Here is a 19692-nt window from a genome sequence, read left to right on the forward strand (position 1 = left end):
TTGGCGGAGAAGCCTTGCATGTGTCTGACTCCCTGAGGGCACAGCACTGTTCCCCGTGGTCGCCTCAGGCTCCTGCCTGCACCAGCTCCACCTCTGCTTGTGTGACTAGACGGAGCTCCCTGAGTATCCTCAGTGGGGTCCCGGGCCAGATCCCTTCTCCTCAGCTGGAGAGGGGCCCTAAATGCTGGAGCTTGGCAGGAGCTAGTGCTCGAGCAGGGATTCACTGCCAGAGGCCGCCCCTGCCCTCCCCCGAGCTCACACTCTCACCCTGAGCCTGCCCTCAGGAAGCCAAGGTGGGCTTGAGGGAGCAGAATTCTGAGGGACACTTTAATGACTTTATCATAGAAAATTCGGAAAATAGAGAAAACTAAAGAAGAGTAAAGCCCTTTATACGAACACCAAGAGACAAGCAGTGTTGACAGTTGATTGTCCACTGTTTTTCTCAGCACATATTTTAAATGAGATCATCGTATGTGACGGTTGTGTATCCTTTTCCCAGTTAACATACAATCTGTTTTTCAGATATTTAAATGCCAAGTCTAGAACCTGGCCAAAGGGAAGTTGGCAGTTTTCCAGGGCCAGAGGCTCCCATTGTAAGCCTGGTTCCCTCCCTCAGGACGCTGGGCCCAGAGCCTTTCCCAGCTTTGGGGATGCCTTGACCCCAGCCAGGCTGAGCCCCCAATAACTGTCCCCCAATATCCTTTAGTCCACAGGTTTTTTTTTTTACTCCCAATCTCCAGCTGCCGTGTGTGTGTGTGTGTGTGTGTGTGTGTGTGTGTGTGTGTTGTGCACAGACTAGGTCCTAGGGGCCTGTTCCACGGAGCAGGATGTGGAGTTGAGGTATTTTGGATATGCAAGAGGGTAGAAGTTTATGATTACTTAGGACAATGGAATTTATAAACACATCCTCTAAATAGTTCCAAGCCTTCTACCACCAATGACTTTTTAATTAATCTCCTCCCCAGCCTGGTGTTTCAAAAGCTGCCCCTCTGCCAGACAAAGATCATCGTTACAACACCCAGTTTCCTATCTTTGTGAAAGCAGGGGGTTCCTCTGCCTGTGGCAGCTGGTAAAACAGCCTGAGGGCACCAGCATTCAACACCAGGAGTTCTGAGCCACAGACTGAGGACAAAGAAACTTAACATTGGGGTCAGCCTGACTAGCTTTATCCCCTGCACCTTTAAAAATACTAAAATTGCTTAGATTCCTGTTGCTGCCTCCTTGGGTCTACCTGGAAGAAGGCAGAGGAAGGGTAGGGGGTGACAGCAGAAAGAGAGGTCATTCTGGCATTTTCTACCAGTGGCCCTGAAGTCTGAGCCCTTCTCTGTGTTGCACCTGCTAATGTCTGATGGCTGATCACTCCTCCGTGACCAGCTCTTACCTATGAGGGCCAAAGATGAGTATAGTTGCTGGACAGTTTCTCTGATCTCTCAAAGCCCCTCTTGTCCCACGTTGGCTCTAATATAAGTGAATCCGGTGGCTTTGGATTATGCCCAAGTCAAATCCTGCCTCTGTAATTACCACCTATGTAACCTGGAGAATTCTATTTTCTGAGCCTATGAAACGGTTCTTGCAAATCCTATTTGCTGCAAAATAGCAAAAACATGGTTGCTGCGAAGATTAGGTGAGATAATATGCAACTTTCTGTATAGAGTTCCCTCTCTTGATAATGAATACATCACCTCTCCCAGTCACGGACTGTGAGAGCAGGAAAGTCAAGCAGACATCAGCCTCTCACTAGACAGGTGGAGGGAAAGGTCCAGAGCAGCTTGCTGGAGACTGCTGAGTGCCCACATTTCCCTCCGGTGCCTTCCAGGAACTTTCTGTGGTTTCTGCGCCATCGACTTCCCTAGAGTGCAATGAGCTTGTTCACTTGGGGACTCCGCTTCCTTCAGTTCTGGAAACGAGGGCATCATCTCTTTAAATGTCACTCTTCCCCTCCTAGCCAGGGTCCTCTCCGGGGACTCCTAGCAGATGCTGCTCAGAGCTTTCTCTTTTGCCCTCTGTGTCCCCCAAATCCTTGCTCGTAGTTCTCATCTCTTTCTCTGTCCTGCGTTCCAGGGGATTCCCCAGTCATGTCTTCGAAGGCTCCGGTTCTGCATTTCAATCTGCGGCTTCTCCTGCCCATAGGGATTTATGTGGTTCCGATGTCATAACTCTTTTTTTCATTTTTGCATCTCTCCTTCAAATCTCCTGTGTGTTCACAAAAGCCCATTCTTTTTTTTTTTTTAAGATTATTTATTTATTTGACAGAGAGAGATCACAAGTAGGCAGAGAGGCAGGCAGAGAGAGAGAGAGGAGGAAGCAGGTTCCCTGCTGAGCAGAGAGCCTGATGCAGGACTCGATCCCAGGACCCTGAGATCAAGACCTGAGCCGAAGGCAGCGGCTTAACCCACTGAGCCACCCAGGCGCTCCACAAAAGCCCATTCTTGCTTCATGGATTCTATGCCTTCTTTTATCACTTTAAGATCTGTACTTTTTTAAAGTCATGGTAAAATGTACATACCATACACTATACCATTCTGTCCTTAAGCGCAAGTTCAGGGGCACTGAGGACATTCATACTGTCCTGCAACCATCACCACCACATTTTTCAAGTCTCTGCTTCCAATTCTTTTGAATGTGGGCCCCATATTGGGATTGCTTGATCATATGGTAATCCTATAATTTTTTAAGAAGCCACCACACTACTTTTCACGGTGGCTGCACTATTTTATATTCCCAGAGGCAATGCACAAGGCTTCCAGTTTTTCCATGTGTTGGCCAACAGATGAGGTTTCCTGGGTGGTTTGGTAATAATCATCCTAGCAGTATCTTCTGGTTTTGATTTGTATTTCTCTAATAATATTAGTATCTTTTCAAGTGCTTATTTTCTGTTTATACCTCCTCTTTAGAGAGATGTCTATGAATAGACATCCTTTGCCCCCTGCTGAATTGAGTTGTTGTTGTTGTTTTTTATAATTGTCCAGTTTGGGAGTTCTTTATATATTCCAGATCTGAATCACTTACCAGATGTAGGATTTATGAACACTTTCTCCCTTTCTGTGGGTTGTCTTTGTGCTCTGTTGTTAACATCCTTTGATGTGCAAAGGTTTTTTAAATTGATGGAGTCCATTTTGGTTTTCATTGTCATTGTCGTCTGTTTTTGGTGTCCTAGCCAAGATAGCACTGACAAATCGAATGTCAGGAAGCCTTTCCCGGGTGATTTCTTGAAAGAGTTTCATGATCTTAGCTCTTATGGTTAGGTCTTTAATCCAGTTTCATTTACTTTTTCCACATGGTGTAAAGATCTGTATTTTAAGTCCTTTCCGGATTGCTCCAAGACCTGTCCTTCCTCATGTGTGTCTGTCATTTAGCAAAGGCTCTGGAGCCAGAGCATGGGGATTTGAGTCCCACCTCCACTTTTTGCCAGCTGTGTGACTGTGAGCAAGTTCCTCAACCTCTCTGTGCCTCCGTTTCCTCATCTGTAAAGTAGAAGTGTTGATCACAGTACATACCTCATGTGTTTTTTACAAGGATGCCTATACTAAAAGCTCTCAAAGGGTCTCAGAGGGGACTGGTGAGCACCACTGACCCTCACGACACTGCCCTTTCTCTTGGTCATTTGACCTATGAGCCGGTTTCAGTGGGAACATTCTTCTTCAGGGTCACATGCACACAGCATGTGCATGTGTTGTGAAGCTGTCCCCAGGGTCAGGTTCATGGTTGCTTCTTGTAGGACCCCTTTAGAAAGAAAGCCATCTGCCAGCTCTCAGCTCAACGGAGGATCATCTCTCCCCCTGCAGGCCACCATGCTGTAGCACTTTGAACATGGACGTACTCCCATATGGCCCCCACTCACTGTGGCATGAACCCTCTTTGTCTCCCCAGCATCTTAACAGTTCCCTTTCTTGCTTCCCATCTCAGCTCTGTATTTTGCATTTTAAAAAGCACTATGTTGGGGGCACGTGGGTGGCTCAGTCAGTTAGGCTTCTGCCCTCAAGCTCAGGTTGTGAACTCGAGGTCTTGGGACTGAGACCCACATGGGGCTCTCTGCTCAGTGGGGAGTCTACTTCTCCATCTCATTCTCCCTCTGTGCTCACACTCTCTCTCTCTCAAATAAATGAATATATTTTTTAAAGCACTATTTTTAAGCCCAAATAGTCAAAGCAATCTTGAGAAAGAAGAATAAAGCTGGAGGCATCACACTTCCTATCTTCAAACTATGTCATTGTATTCAAAACAGTATGGAAGTAACATAAAAACAGACATGTAGATCAATGGAACAGAATAGAGAGCCTCCAAATAAACCCACCCATATATGGTCAGCATATTTATGACAAAACAACCAGGAATATGCAATGGGGAAAGGATAGTTTCTTCAATAAATGGTGTTGGGGAAGCTGGACAGCCACATGCAAAAGAATGAAACTGGGGCCCTGTCTTACAGCATGCAAAAAAATCAACTGAAAATGGATTAAAGACATAAGCATGAGGCCAGAAGGCATAGAACTCTTATGAAAACATAGGTGGTGAGCTCCTAGACATTGGTCTTGCCAAGGACATTTTTTGGATTTGACACCAAAAACAAAGACAACAAAAGTAAAAATCCACAGGTGGGATGACATCAGACTAAAAAGCTCTTACACAACAAAGTCAATCATCAGCAAAATGAAAAGGCAGCCTACAGAAGTGGGAGCAAATACTTGCAAATTACGTATCTGATAAGGGATTAATAGCTGAAATATATAAAGAACTCTTACAACTCAAAACAAACACTCCAATTAAAAAGTGAGCAGAGGACTGGATAGACATTTTTCCAAAGACGACATACAGATGGCCAACAGGTGCAAGAAATGGTGGCCAACGTCACTAAATATCAGGGAAATGGAGATCAGAACCACAATTAGATAGCACCTCATGCCTGGTAGAAGGGCTGTTATCAAAAAGAAATAACAGGTGCTGACAAGGATGGGGAGAAAAGGGAACTCTTGTGTGCTGTTGGTGGGAATGCGAATTGGCAGCCACTATAGACAACGGTATAGAGCTTCCTCAAAAAGTCAAAAATAGAACACTATATGACCCAACAATTTCACTTCTGGGTATTTATACAAAGAAAATGAAATCGCAGTCTTGAAAAGTTATCTGCACTCCTGTGTTCATTGCAACGCAACTTACAATAACCAAGACACGGAAACAACCTACATATCTAATGACAGGTGAATGGATAATGAAAAAGTGGTAAAAAACTGAATCCACAGACACAGAGAACAGATTTGTGGTTGCCAGAAGTGGGGGTGGGAGAAACGGGTGAAGGTGGGCAAAAGGCATCAGCTGCTGGTGATAATATAAATAAGTCCCGGGAAACGTAAGGTACAGCATGATGACTATCGTTAACGACAACAAAATTCTGTATTTTATCAAGCATGTCTATATGCTTGAAGCAGAACTTGGTCAGCCAGCTTACCCAAAAGTGTCACTGATTTTTTCTTTTCCTGGTGTTTTAAATAATTTTGATCATAGCATCATATTTGGAGAGTTATTTGGTCAGTTTCTCTGGGGGATGTTGGCTCAGGCGAAGAGGTGAAGAGTCTGGGAGATTGTGGGTACACCTGGGCTGAGAAGGGAGAGTGAAAGGAACATAGGGTCGAGGGCATGTGAGTGTGGAGGAAAGCAAATCTGAGCAAAAAATCTTGAAGGGAGATAGATGGGCTCATCTCCCACACGCTAAGTGTGTCAGGCTAGTGGGGAGTCACCAGGCCAGCAGAGAGCTGGGGTCCTGCCAGCTGGTGTTCCAAGCAAGCTCAGGTACTCAGGGACATGCATCTTGAGTGGAAGGTGCCAACCACTCATTCCCCAGAGCCCTCACAGCCCTCTGCCCTCTGTGCTTCCTCCTGACTGCAAACTCCTAGCATGAGACTATCTCTGGGGAAACAGATTTAAGGACAAGGGGAAGGGAGGAAGGGTCCTGCATCGCCCAAGGGATGATCACACATCCCATAAGAGAGAAGGAGGCCAATAATGAGAACATAAGAGGTTGGGTCAAAAGAACAGGGAGAGACAACTGGGCTTCCAGATTCCAGAGACCCAGAGACATCACTTCCATACTTCTATCCATTCACTCACCCATTCATCCTTCTATCCACCTTCTCAGAGGTAATGCCAGCCTGCGGAGGGCAGGGGGTCTCACCAATCCCTGGCCAAGGTCCAGGGGTGGTTCCAATGCCAAGGAAAAGTGACCAAGTGGACCAAAATAAGCTTTGGCCTAAAAATCAAGAGCCCTGGTTCTCTTCTTGGCTCTGCCACTCACTAGCTGTGTGAACCAGGTCATGTGGCTTGACCTCAGTCTCCTCACCTGTAAAATGGGAATGGTTGGACCAGAAGGTGGGTGGAGGTTTTCCAGTTCTGACATTCCATGGCTAACCCTTCAGCTCCTGATGTCACAATATGGAGCTGGACTGCGATTGGCCCACAGCCTCACCCAGCTCTGCTGTTCTCTTGGCCATGGGCACAAGATGGACTTGCCATGGACCTTCCCTATTCGTGCTCTTCTGTTATGGGCAGCTCTTGCCTTGGCTCAGGACCGAGGATGGTCAGAGCTTAGGTGGGGCTGGGACCTGAAGGAACTGGGGACCAGACAAGGGGACCAGTCAGGGGCAGGCCCCTCCCAGGACATCATGATGCCCACCTCCTTCTCCGCAGACAAGTTCTACAATGAGACCGTGGCAAAGGCGTTCCTGCAGTTTTATGAACATACCGCCCAGGTTGTGTGGAACCAGTTCATGGAGGCCACGTGGAACTATGTCACCAACATCACCAAGAAAAATCGGGAGGAGATGGTGTGGTACCACCTCAACTCCAGCCCCTTCTCCCCTTGCTCTCCTCAGGGATCTGGGGGGATTGGGGGAACCATACCTTCTGTCCCCTGTCCAGAGCTAGAGGAAGGAGGGAATCCCCAAAGTACATGTCAAAGCAGGCTGCAAGCTCTGGGTCTCTTGCTGGTCCCAGAAGCTCCCTGGGCCAGAATCTCTGGTTTCTTTCCCCTTGTAAATATCACCTCCTTGCTTTTAAGGACCCAGGCTCCTCCCCTTCTCCCTCTTAGCAAATTTCCAGTGATTGTGACCCCTTAAAGTAGGCTTTGGGAGGAGGTTGGGAGGACTGTGACCCTGGAGTTCAATGTGGGGCCCTTCCTCCCTCCCCCAACTTCCCATGGTAAATATGGTGACCCTCATTCCAGCTGCACAAGGACTCAGAGAGGTCCCGGCACATGCTGTACTTTGGCACCCGGGCCCGCCTGTTTAAGACCTCCAGGTTCCAGGACCCGGCTGTGAAGCGCATGCTGAGTAAGCTGCAGACCATAGACAAGGCGGCCCTGCCCCAGGACGAGCTCCGGGAGGTGATGGACGGAGCCCCCAGGTCTCCAGGCACATGCTCCCCACCCCAGGGGTGGGTGGGCTGGCCGGGAGGGAAGCCAGACTGCCTGGGCAGGGAGGGGAGGGGGATGGGCAGGGCTAGAGCTTCCTGGCTGGTGGGGGGTGGGCGGAGAGAAACAGAGGCTGGCAGAAGATGCCTCAGACAGGCCTGCCCCTCCCAGCTGGTGGGGCTAGTGCTGGGGGTGGGCCCATGGGTGCAGGCCTGCTCTGGGTGACACCTGCCCCACCCCAGTACAACCAGCTTCTGACCTACATGGAGACGACATACAGCATGGCCCAGGTGTGCCTGAATGAGGGACCCTGCCTGCCCCTGGAGCCTGGTGAGCCCCCAAGCCTCGTCCCAGTCCAACCCCAGAGTCTCCAGCATGGGCCCCTTCCACAAGCGTAGCCCCGACCCCTCACCGACCCCTCACCGTCCTCCTTGCCTCAGTGGCACTCACTTGTTGGAGGGTGTGGGGGGGGAGAGGGGGGAGGTAGGGGGTCTGCCTGAGGCAGGAGAGGGCAGGAGGCAGGCAGGAGTGGGCGGGTCCCACCTTGGCTCCTTTTCCCCCTGGCCTAGACCTCCAAGAAGTCATGGCCACCTCCCGGGACCAGAAGGAGCTGCTGTGGGCCTGGCAGGGCTGGCGGGATGCTGTGGGTCGTCAGCTCCGCATGACCTTTGACCGCTACGTGCAGCTCAGCAACAAGGCTGCAAAGCTCAACGGTGAGGCCCCCATCCCCCCACCCCAGCCAGCCCAGTCTGCGCAGATGGCACAGGGCGCAGGCCTCGGTGGGAAGGGCAAAGCAGACTCTGCAGGGGATAAGGGCAATAGTAGGACCTGGAGATGGGGACCCTGAGCCCTGCAGCTGGGGGAAGCAAAGGGGTTTCATTTACCACCATTGGTCTACAGATATTGCTTGAGCACCTACTGTGTGCCAGGCCCTGGAGAGGTTCTAAAGATTTGTGGGTGAAAAGACAGAAGATGCCCATCCTCCTAGGCAGGGCCTACGGTCTGAGGGACAGACAAGATTTGTGCAAATGCACATCTCTGGACGAGTGCCCAGAGAGAAGGGGAAGGGAAAGGCCTCGAGACACTTCCCCAAGGCCTGAAAGAAGGCAAACAGAAGTGGAAGAGCTGCCCAGGCCCCACGATGGGAGGATCTAAGAGGAGCCAGGTGGTCTTAGGGCTTGGACAGGTGAGGTTCGAGGGGGGCGTGAGGACCAGGGCCTCACTGGGTCCTATCCAACCAGGCACGGTAGGAGCCCGCAGTGTGTACTTTGCCAAGCGCTTTTCCACCCCTGATCTCATCCAGTCTGAACTTGACCTTGGGAGGCACATTTCCCATTTGGCAGATGAAGAGCCTGAGGAAGAGGGCTTCCCCAGAAAGTGCCCGGGTCTCCTGCCTGCCAGACCGGCGCTGCAGGAAGGGTGGGTGGTGAGTGCTTCTGAGCTCCCCCTCCCCTGTCCTAGGTTACACAGACATGGGGGCCTTGTGGCGGTCCAAGTATGAGTCCGACACGCTGGAGCAGGACCTGGAGCAGCTCTACCAGGAGCTGCAGCCGCTGTACTTGAACCTGCACGCCTACGTGCGCCGGGCCCTGCACCGCTACTACGGGCCCGAGCTTATTGACCCGAGGGGGCCCATCCCCGCTCACCTGCTGGGTAAAGCCCTTGCTGGTTGCAGAGTGGGGTGGCCAGAGCGGGCCTCCAGGCTGGCCCCCAGCAAAGGCAGGGGCGCTCCCCAGACTCCTCTGAGCTCCTGCACGCCCCTTCCAGGGAACATGTGGGCTCAGTCCTGGGTCAACATCTTAGACCTGGTCCTGCCCTTCCCGAAGAAGCCCCCCGAGGATATCACGAAGAACATGAAAAGCCAGGTTAGTACTGCAGGGGATCCCTCTGCCCCTGCTGGCGCTGCCCCGCCCTCCCATCCCCCACATCCCCCCCATGCTCCCCGGGCAGGGCCCCACGCAGCCCCTCTTCCCCACAGCACTGGAAGCCCTCCAAAATGTTCGAAGAGGCGGAGAAGTTCTTCATCTCCCTGGGGCTGCTTTCCACCCCTCCCAGCTTCTGGAAAAAATCAATGATGGAAAGGCCGGCTGACGGAAGGGAGGTGGAGTGCCACGCCTCCGCCTGGGACTTTTACAACGGCAAGGACTTCAGGTCTCACCCTGCCCCAGCACCACCCTCCTGCCCCTCTCTTACCCTTCCTCCCCTCCGCCGGCTCCTCCTCCTTCGTCCACTGGTCTGAGGAGGTGCGTCAGGAGGTGTGTGAGCAGGGCTGGAGCCCAGTGGGGGGGGGTGCGGAGGGGGATGTGAGCTGGTAACGTGGGTGAGGGGTACCCAGAGTGAGAAGCGACAGCACCCAAGGCCCTGATGGTCTCCAGCCCAACTGCCCCAGTCCCTCCGTGGAGTCTGAATCCAGAGATCTCCCCTTGTCCCAGGGCCTCCCCGTGCTCCTTGACCCCTGCCCTTTAACCCTAGGATAAAGAAGTGCACCGAGGTGACCATAGAAGACCTGCTCTCCATCTTCCACCAGATGGGCCATATCCAGTACTTCCTGCAGTACAAGAACCTCTCTATGATCTTCCGCGCAGGCGCCAACCCAGCCTTTGAAGAGGCCGTGGGGTCCATGATCACCCTCTCGGCCTCTTCCCACAAGCACCTGCTCAACAGAGGCCTGCTCAGCCACCAGCACCAGGACTCAGGTGATGGGGACCAAGAGAACCGTAGCAGGACCGCCGAGCCTGAGGCTGCCCCCCGGGGCTCTCTGGGAAAAGCTGAAGGGAAGGTGAGCCAGGGGCCACCTCCTGACTGTACCCTCTTCCCCAGAGGAGGAGGTCAATTTCCTGATGGGCATTGCCCTGGAGAAGATCGCTTTAATCCCTTTCGCCTACCTGATGGACCTGTTCCGCTGGAAGGTCTTTGATGGCACCATCCGGAAGGACGTCTACAACCAGGAGTGGTGGAACCTCAGGTGGGGAGAGGATGGCCGCCCTGGGCTCTCCGCCCCCTCTGCCCCCTGGTGGGCCGGGCTTCCGGGTCAGCCTCATGGACACTGCCCATGCCATGTCCTCTCTATGATCTTCCATGCAGGGCTCAACCCAGCCACTGCACACACACACACACACACACACACACACACACACACACACACACCTGCCTCTGGTTTAGCATCCTTAGGCATGTCCAAGGTCAGAACTGGCTGCTGAAAGAGCCCGCCGGCAGTCAGGCAGCACCCCGCTTGAGCACGGGGCATCCACGGTACATCTCCTCACCGACCACTGGCTGTTTGATGGGCTAATGGATGGCCAGGGCACCCCATCTCCACCAGGCCTCAGTATGACCTGCTCAAGTCTGCCAGGCACAACGTGGTTTGGGGTGACCATGAAGGAGCTGCCCGCTCTGCAGGAGGCCCTTCTGTTTCTTTGATCCTGTGCAATGTCCCAGGGTCATTCGCAGGAGCAGAATACGTGAGCAGCCCACGGTCCCACGGCACCCCAGCCTGGCAAAGCTGGGTGCTCCTCTCTTTGTCCACTCTCCCTCCTAGCCCTCCCCCCCGCCCCCCGCCGAATTCAGGCCCCAGGCTCACTAGTGAGGTTGGCAGAGTCTTGACCTTGTACTCCTCCAAGGGCAAACCCCACTAGCCATCTGGGCTTACCCATAGGGGCCCTTTCCCTTCCTGGGTCAGCTGCACCTACCACCACCAATATGGGGGAATCCAGGGGCACAGGGAGAGAGGTGGGAAGTTCCTGGGCCGGAAGGCTCTGTCAACCGGGAGAGATACCGCCCCACTGTCTGTCGACCGCAGAGCATGCCTCAGAGGCGACCAGTGAGCCAATAATCAAACAATGAGAACTTTTCATAGACTTTGTCTCATCCCAGGGATGGATCATTTTACCCCCATCTTAGACAACATTTTGCAACAAGGCTCAGTGACTGTAACTTTCCCACAGTCACACAGCCCAGAGGGTTAATGGGATCTGCCAGTGACTAGTTCTGTGACCTCCCACCAGCTCCTTGACCTCTAAACTTTGGTCTCCTCATCTGTAAACTGGGAATGATAACAGCTCTATGCCACAGAGATGCTGTTCCGTTTTCTTCTTGGCTGTTCTTGCCAGATGAGACGACCTTGTTGATTGGTCTCTAACCGTCTTCATCATTAGGATTATAAGCAAGATCTTGCGAAGCCCATTCCCTCCCAAGTCCCCAGAACCATGCTAGTGTCGAGTGAGTCTGTGTGAAGAGCTTAGCACGGTTCCTCCGCAGAGGAAGTCAGTGTTACCCACTATTACCATTTGACGCTGATTCCCGATCCCCTGTGTTTTCAACTCATTTATTTCATCTATAAAAATGCATGAACTGTCCTGCGTCAGCCAAGTCCACTTTTGGTAGCTGTGCAAATACTTCTAAGGGAAAAGGCTCTGAGAACCCAGCTGGGTGGTACCGGCCGCCCATTCTCCCTGGCAGGTTGAAGTACCAGGGCCTGTGCCCCCCCATCCCTCGGACAGAGGAAGACTTTGATCCCGGTGCCAAGTTCCACATCTCTGCCAGCATGCCCTACATACGGTAACGTCTGGGCCTGCCAGCAGAGGCAGCTCTGGGAGTTGGGGGTTGGGGGTGGTGCTTGGGAACTGGGCTGAGGATTCCCAGGAAGGCCCTGGATCCGAATGTCCCCCCACAAACCCACCTATCTGTTGGGTTGCACAGCCCACCCTGGGATTTTAGATCAGCTCCTGCACGGAGGACAGAGCTGTTGGGAAGGTTCTAAACCATTTCTACTGTCCCCAAGAGGAGGGCAGGGAAGAAGGAGGCGAGGGCTGGTTCAGAAGGCTAAGGAGGCGAGCCTCTGGCTGAGGTGGGACCTTGCCGAAGGAGCCTCCGTCCAGAAAGCCTGGCCCTGGCAGAGCCCTCGGGCCCCTGCCCATCAGAGCGGCCAGCCTCCAAATGGCTCTGGGCTTCCCACCCCTGCCACCAGCTCCCCAGCCTGCCCTCCCGTTCCTCTACCCAGGTACTTCCTCAGCCTCGTGCTCCAGTTCCAGTTCCACGAAGCGCTGTGCAAGGCCTCGGGTCACGTGGGCCCCCTGCACCGCTGTGACATCTCTAACTCCAAGATGGCTGGGAAGCTCCTGGAGTGAGTGCTGTCTTCTCTCGTTTGTTCTCAGCTCCCCCAGCCCCTGCCTGGACGCTTAGCCCCTGGCCCCTTGTCCTCACCAGGCCACCCTGGGTACCTCAGCCAGGCCTCATGGACCTTAGAGTGTAGGGGAAGTTCTTCCTTGTGTCAGATTGCAGTCTCTCCGACAATAATCAAAGCCCATTTCCTTGTGTGTAGCCCCTCATGCTCAGATGCACTCTCTGGCCTCTGCTGCGCGCACACACACACACACTCATATTCACAGTCATTCTCACATTCTCATACCCACACACTCGCACCTTCTCACACACAAGTTTGCACACACTCACTACTTATACACTCCCTCACTCACCTGTGCTCATGGTTCCCCACACATGCATGCGCACACACACACACGTGCCAATAAATCAAACTGTCCCCAATGGAAAGTCACACTGGAGTCTGTCCTTGGCATCCAGACTTCCATTCAACCCCCTTCATCCTTTCCTACCCTCGGCAGCATTGAGGCACCCTCGGGTGCACACGGCTCTTCCCACCTCCTCCTGGAGGTGCCCGGATGCAGCTCCCAGGCTGACACAGGTCGCTTTCACACCAGCCTTTGGGATGCGCTGGTCAGCGTGTGGTCCACTTTGACTCCCTACCCACAATCTTTTCTTCCTGCAGTTGGGATCCAGCCATCCTTTCTATTCCTGCCTCTGCAGAGGTGGTTTTAGCCCTGAAGCAAACCTGGAGGGGGGTGGGGGGACCGGCCTGATGGCTGGGAACATTTGCTGGTAGAGGCTGGGCTCTTTGAGGAGTGCTCCTATGAGGTCTCACGTGAGCGGGTCGGAACCTGCAGAGTGGATATGATTAGCCACATTTCATAAATAATGAAACAAAGCTAAGAGAGAAAATATGTTTGCCCATCACTCATCTAGCAAGTGGCAAAATCAGACTTTGAGTCCAGAACTGACTCCAGAACGCATTCTCATTCACATGGTTGCTTCCACCAATCAAGGGGTCCAGGTCTGGTAAGGTTAGACTTCGGTCCACTGGCTCCAAGGTCCGTCCGTGCTCCCACCACCGGAGATGCACAGCCCACCCACTGACATGGTCTTCTCCCCACCAATTTTCAACCCTTCTCAGGGGGTCCATTTCCCTGATTGGTCAAGGTCATCTTGAGTTTTATTCCTGTCTCCCAGAGGATTAACATAGCCACGTAATTTAGTATCCTTCAGAAATGTGAGGAGCATATTTTGATTCCACCCTGGGGCTTGTCAGGAAGCACTAGGACGGTTGGAGCTGCGGGACTGTTCCCCTGGCTTTGCTCCCAGGGAGGGCTGCACCTTGCAGGCCGAGTGTCAACCTAGTCCGCTTGCTTTTCCTTCTTTCCACACTGCAGGGGTTTATGATAGCCGATGGCCCGTGTTGGAGTTTTTCTGACCGTGTGGAGCATAAGGGGCCTCTCTGCTCTCTGCATGCATGTCTCTGGCTTCCCATCATTTATTCATTCAGCAAACATTTAGTTGTGCACCTGCCAATCAGCCTGCCCTGTGTCCAGCAGGGGGCAATGGGCCACAGGATAATGACCACACTACAAGAAAGGAGTTGGTGCGGTAGGAAAGGGCTTTGGTGAACATGCAGAGAGGGTGAGGAGGTCCCGCCGGGGGACAAGGAAGGGATCTCTGTCCCCAAAAGCAGAAGTGCAAGAAATAGCGACATCTGTTTTCTATACATCAACTCACGTTTAACGCTGAGCCTTCACCACGTGATGGGTGGGACATCTGACCTCAGTCATTCCCACCACACCCTCTCCTGCCACCACCCTCAGGGCACATGAGGCTCCCAGCATCTGACACGGCACCAAAGCACCTGCCAGTCAACACTGGTCATTGCTCTCGCATCCTCACACGTGGCTACCCAGACCCCTGGATGCCAGGGAAGACCCCAAGTTCCAGGTTTAGAACTTTGAATGCTGTCTTCTGGGCAGAGGTCAGAGGAGAGGGCTCTGGGAAAGGAGGATGTCCTGAGCTTTGGAGAAATGCCACAGAGCAGAGTGGAATATAGGTTGGGTGTGGGGGGTGAGTGCTTGCAGAGGAGAAGGGGGAGGGCAACATTCTTGGCTGCTTTTTTTTTTTTTTTCCCTTGGCTGCTTTTTTAATATATCTTAGAATTTGACTCATCTTCCTATATGTGATTGCTCTGGGTTGGTTCTGCTGGGAATGGAGAGTTGAAGTGGATTTGATCCAAGTTCCCAAAGCCCTTGGCTCATCTGGCTGCTGTGGTAGGCCCGACCTTGTCCATGGGACACCTTGTAGCCACCTTGGAGTTGAGGGTTCCAGTTACAACCTTTGCAAGTCTCAGGTGCCGGCCACGCTGGCTGTGAGCCGGGCTTGGGTCAAACCTCTTGTTCCACTGTTTCTAAGTGGGCAGACTTTCAGTGGTCAAAATTTTTCTCTCATCAGGTCCTTCCTTTTTCCCAGGACCCGCATCTGATAAAACCCTCTTACCTAAATTTAGTTGTGGGGTTTTATTTTGTTTTTCTTTTAATCTTGCTGACTTTTTCTCTGCATTTCTCTCAGATCTTAACTACATTTTCCCCTGGTGGTTTCTGTCGAGGATCCACTAACATTTAGTTTCCCTCTCATTCTTTCTCTGCTGTTTATGAAGCAATGCATACAAGTATGTGCATGCTACAAAGCCTTCTCTCACCACCATGATGTGGCTTAGTCTGCACCACGGTGAAAGGTGGGTATTAACGGGACCCATTTTCCTGACGGAGAAACTGAGGCTAAGAGGAGCTAAGTTGATTGCCTGAAGTTATACGGCCCATGAGTAGCACTGCTGAGTCTTGAACGTGGGTCCCGTTAGTCTAGACTCCACAGTCTTGACTTGTGGGCCTCTAGAGCCCCTCTCTCTCCTGGTCAGAACTCGGACACAGATTAAGAAGGATCAACCTATGCCCCCCACTGCCTCTGCAGTGGGCCCTAGTGGGAACAGCCCAGAACCCTGGCTTCTGCAAAACACTGTGCCCCCACCAAGCCACAGGCTGGTCCCCCTGCCACCACCAAACACCGGGTGTGCTGAGTGATAGCTGACATTAAGGCAGTGCCTCAGGCAATGCACAGAGCACATCCCATGCTGGCCATCTCCCTAGTCCTCCTAAACACTCCCTGCGACTAGAAAGGCCCCTACCCCACTGACATAGAGCACCTCATGGTAAACAGTGTCTCAAGACTATATGCCTCTCTCTGAGTCCAGGAGAATAATGTTCATCACATAATAATAAGAAGCCCCTAACATTTATCACCTGCCTACTATGATTTAATCATCGGGCCAACCCTAGGAGGTAGTACTGTTATCTCCATTTTGTGAATATGGACTGTGAGACTCAGGGAGGTTAAGTCACTGGCCCGAAGCCCCACAGAGTTCAAACGCAGGTCAGTCTTATTTCAGAGCTTGTGATTCTATCCCTGGCGCTGAGCACTGTGGGAAGAGCCTGGCTGGCAAAGCCGTGACGCCAGGGTGGGGCACAAGAAAGGGTCCCAGCAGCACCGGCTGATACTCCCACACAGTCTCACAGCTGTGTCCAATCTTCCAGAGACACCCTAAAGCTAGGCTCCAGCAAGCCCTGGCCAGAAGTTCTGCAGAAGATAACCGGCCAGCCTGACGTGTCCGTAAGAGCCCTCATGACCTACTTCAAGCCCCTGCTAAACTGGCTGGTCACCGAGAATGTGCGCCATGGGGAGATCCTGGGCTGGCCAGACTTCAGCTGTACCTTTGAAGGTTTGATCATGACCTTAGTGCTAGCTCTGGTACAGCCCCAAGCCCTACCCCAGACTGCCCTGGGCCAGGTCCCACCCCACCCCAGCTTTAACCCCTAACCTATGTACGACCTGGCTTGAACAAGTAACAGCCCTGTCGCTACATGGCCCAGTCTGCACCTGAGGCAGCCTTGACCAAGACCGCAGCCCACAGCCCAGCCACTGGCTCAGTTGCTTTCTTGCACACCATTCAGCTAGAAGGCCCGGTTGAGCACAGGGTGGGCTTCTTTCCTCCTGACCCTTGCACAGAGCCACCGCTGGGCACCATAGGGATGTAGCCCTATCTATGCCCGTCTCCTCCTCCCCTTCCTCCTATTCCTCTTTCTCCCCCTCCTTCCAGGGCAGTGCCCTCACGTGTGGCTTGGAAGGTAGGTGCCTGAGGCTGAGGGAGGAGGCCAGTGGCAGGCAGGTCTCTGATTTCCTTGGGGCACCCCACGGCTCTTTCCCTCCTCCTGCCGGCTCTACAAGACTCCCATGTCTTCCACAGAAAAAGACACAGACAAGGTGACGTTTCTGAGTCTGGAGCTGGACCCTGACCAGGCCAAATTTGGGCAGTGGGTGTTGCTGGCTTTCAGCTTGGTCATGTTCCTGCTGGCCCTACTGCTGGCCTGCAGGTTGTACTCCCGGGAAAAAAGGTCACTATCCCAGGACACCAACGCCCAGGACACCAGTTCACGGGACTCCGGTGCCCCCGAGAAACAGCCCAAGGCCTACTTCCTGGGCGTAGCCATGGCGCCCCGCCTAGCTGCCAGAAGACAGTGGATCCTGCTGGGCATCTGCCTGGTCCTGACGCTGTGCTCAATCTGCCTGATCATTCGGATTTTCACACAGCACTACAGGAAGCCTCCGTGGATGAGAGCTGAATGGTGGAGCTGGGACTAGACACCAGTACGACTGGTGAGGCTGGAGGGCAAGAGGAGGGCAGGCAAGGCAGAGAGGGCGGAGGGGCTGGGGAGGAGACCGCTTGCATGCATAGTGTCCAGCTGCAGTTGGGTGCAGCTGTGGCCGATCTGGGTACATGGGGGTTCATAACTGTGTGTCTGGAACTCATGTATGTGCGCAGGCTGCTGACTCTTGTGTGATTTCATGTATGCTCTGGCTTCCAGACCAACCTCCATCCCCTAGGGAGGCCTCAGGAACCATGGTTTTAGCGACCCAGTGACTATGTCATTCCAATCCAGTCCTCACCCCAGTTCATGCCCCAAACTGTTCTTCCCACAGCCTGTGAGGCTGAGCCAGGACATGCCCAAGGACTGTCCTCTCTGGCTAGAAACAGGACACTGCTTCAATCCCCTTATAAAACATAGTCAAGTAGAACCGGACATTCTGTACAAATCACTAGTGCCCGTTCATGGACACTGTGCTCTGTGGGCTACCTCGCACATTTTTCTGCTTATCCCCTGGCCTACCCTGTGTTGGGCTCCATAATCCAGCCCCAAAAGCTGCTTGCCAGATGTGTGAGATGCAACATGGCCCTCCCTGGCCCAGTCCCGGCTCCCAAATGGAGACAGTGGGGAGCTGGGCACCAAGCCAGGCTTGATTAATGATTGACTTCTTTAATATTTAAACAAAGCTCATCTCCAGCCACTCCGCTCCAGAGATGGCCTTGTTCAACACACACACACCTGCTGCCTGGCCTGTTGCCCTGGGGACGGAGCACAGGGCAAACAGCACCTTTCCAGGCTCAGTGGGGGAGGGGAAAATGGGATGAAGAGAGCTGTAGGAGGGCATTTGGGAAATGAGTAGTCTGGGACAAGCTTGAAAAAAGAGAGAGAGAGAGAGCCTCTGCTCCTTCCTCTTCTAGCCCTTTCTTTCCCGCCTGGGTCGGCCCACCACGGGGATGCCACATCCAATATATGTAGGCTCACTAAGTTGGGAATGAGGCCCCAAGGGTGAAAATCAGTGCCTGTCAGAGATTAGGGGAGTCTTGAGGCAAGTAGCCTCATAACCAGTAACCACAGAGACGGGCAGTAGGGCCACGGCTGAGTTGGTGGGAGCGCAGTGAAAAGATGGGACTGGCTCTGTCTAGGTTAAGGATCTGAACCCAGATGTCAAGGGTTCAGGGAACAAGAGGGACTGGGCTGAGATCTCCATGGACCCTACCTCTGCCCCAGGTTTCAAGAAGTCTTCCTGAGTTCTAGCTAAACCCAAGAATTCCCTGCTCTGCCTGCAGGCTCCACAGCACTCTTATTTGATGTTTCTGTCACTGCTTTTACTTTGCTGTGCTGTAATGTCCTTATTTGTCCCCATTACTAGCTGGTAGCTCTGTAAGGACAGGACACCCATCAGGAGTGTGCCCCTGCATAATATCTTTAGCCAGGACAGGCCATAGAACATGGTGGAGACTTGGAAAATGTCTGAAAGTGAATGAATGAGTATCCCACTGCCTAAGTCCCCCCTCAGAGCTCAGCATCCTGCTCTGAGTCCACGAGAAACAGCCCCACTTTTCCTCCACAGCCAGCCTGCACCCCCAAAATAAGGGGCAGCCAGGACAACTCTGCCCCCCTAGGAGGCCACACTTGCAGCCTTCCCATTCCCCAGCCACAGTGGCCAGCCAGGCCCCCATCCGGCATTGTGGCTCTGCGTGGCAAAGGCACACCCAGCCCAGGACTCCAAGCCTCTCATCTGGACTCCAGCAGAAACCTCACTGAGCCTCCTTGTCCATCCTCTCTCCCCAACCCGCCATTGTAAAGTTTCTTTCACTGGAATATTTCCTTCGTGTCTAACTGCCTAAGAACTTGCTTGTCCATCAATTAAATCTAGATGTTCAAAATGGCATCCGAGGGTCTTTATCAATTCCCCTTTTGTCCAAACCTCACCTCTCCCACGCCCCAGCTGAACCCCTTGGCACTGCTTCCACCATTGGCCTTTGCCTAAGGTGCATGCCCCATCTGAATGCTTGCCTTCCAAGGCCTGACTCAAAACAGTTCATTGGACCCTCTGCAAAGCTCCGAGACCAGCCACTGACGTGCTCAGTGAACAGTGATCTTCTCTCCCTTCTCTCCAAGAAGCCTCTTTCAATAAACCTCACCCCATCCCCATCTGCTCTGCTAGTGTATTATTTTCAGTCAGTACTCAGACACTTTTATCAGTGGTCACTTGCTAATAGGTGGCTTTAAATCTGCCCCCCCCCAACCCAAGCAGTGCCTGTAGGCTAAGAGCTCTCAGGCCTCTGAAGAAGATACCTTATTGTATATTTATTGTACACCTCCATATGTACTCCTACCCATGTTCCCAGGGCCAGGGCCATGTTGAGCTTGCCACTTAGGAGCTCTGCATGTTGCACTGGGATTCAGCTGGAGGGCAAGCACGGCAAGGGCGGATTAAGGGTTGTTTAACCGTGAAAGAAACAGTCAGCAAAAGAC

At 52.8% G+C, this 19692-nt stretch overlaps 1 protein-coding gene across 2 annotated transcripts; it reads left to right on the forward strand.

Annotated features, from left to right (window-relative positions):
• Positions 1–6331: 6331 nt before the first annotated feature.
• LOC116577320 (angiotensin-converting enzyme-like protein Ace3) lies at positions 6332–19362 on the forward strand. 2 transcript variants are annotated; one of them, XM_032320351.1, is made up of 15 exons: positions 6332–6583; positions 6682–6818; positions 7217–7375; positions 7645–7732; positions 7972–8115; positions 8864–9055; positions 9170–9267; positions 9381–9553; positions 9875–10098; positions 10223–10367; positions 11861–11959; positions 12402–12524; positions 16105–16289; positions 16815–17224; positions 18785–19362. In XM_032320351.1, exons 1-14 carry the CDS (start codon positions 6427–6429, stop codon positions 17207–17209), a joined length of 2319 nt encoding a protein of 772 aa, XP_032176242.1. In that variant the 5' UTR covers positions 6332–6426; the 3' UTR covers positions 17210–17224; positions 18785–19362. The 2 variants fall into 2 exon arrangements, with proteins under 2 accessions (XP_032176242.1, XP_032176243.1); XM_032320352.1 differs by lacking the exons at positions 6332–6583; positions 6682–6818 and having other exon boundaries at positions 7305–7395.
• The last annotated feature ends 330 nt before the right edge of the window (positions 19363–19692 follow it).

Source organism: Mustela erminea, chromosome 18, assembly GCF_009829155.1.
Source record: "Mustela erminea isolate mMusErm1 chromosome 18, mMusErm1.Pri, whole genome shotgun sequence".
Taxonomy (NCBI): domain Eukaryota; kingdom Metazoa; phylum Chordata; class Mammalia; order Carnivora; family Mustelidae; genus Mustela; species Mustela erminea.

What these genes read in the sequence shown, in the direction of transcription:
- LOC116577320 (XM_032320351.1), top strand. Translation starts at nt 6,427, where the DNA reads ATGGAGCTGGACTGCGATTGGCCCACAGCCTCACCCAGCTCTGCTGTT. An exon ending in CTGCCTGCCCCTGGAGCCTG is followed by an intron (nt 7,733 to 7,971) that starts GTGAGCCCCCAA and finishes CCCCTGGCCTAG; the next exon opens with ACCTCCAAGAAGTCATGGCC. An exon ending in CAAGGCTGCAAAGCTCAACG is followed by an intron (nt 8,116 to 8,863) that starts GTGAGGCCCCCA and finishes CCCCTGTCCTAG; the next exon opens with GTTACACAGACATGGGGGCC.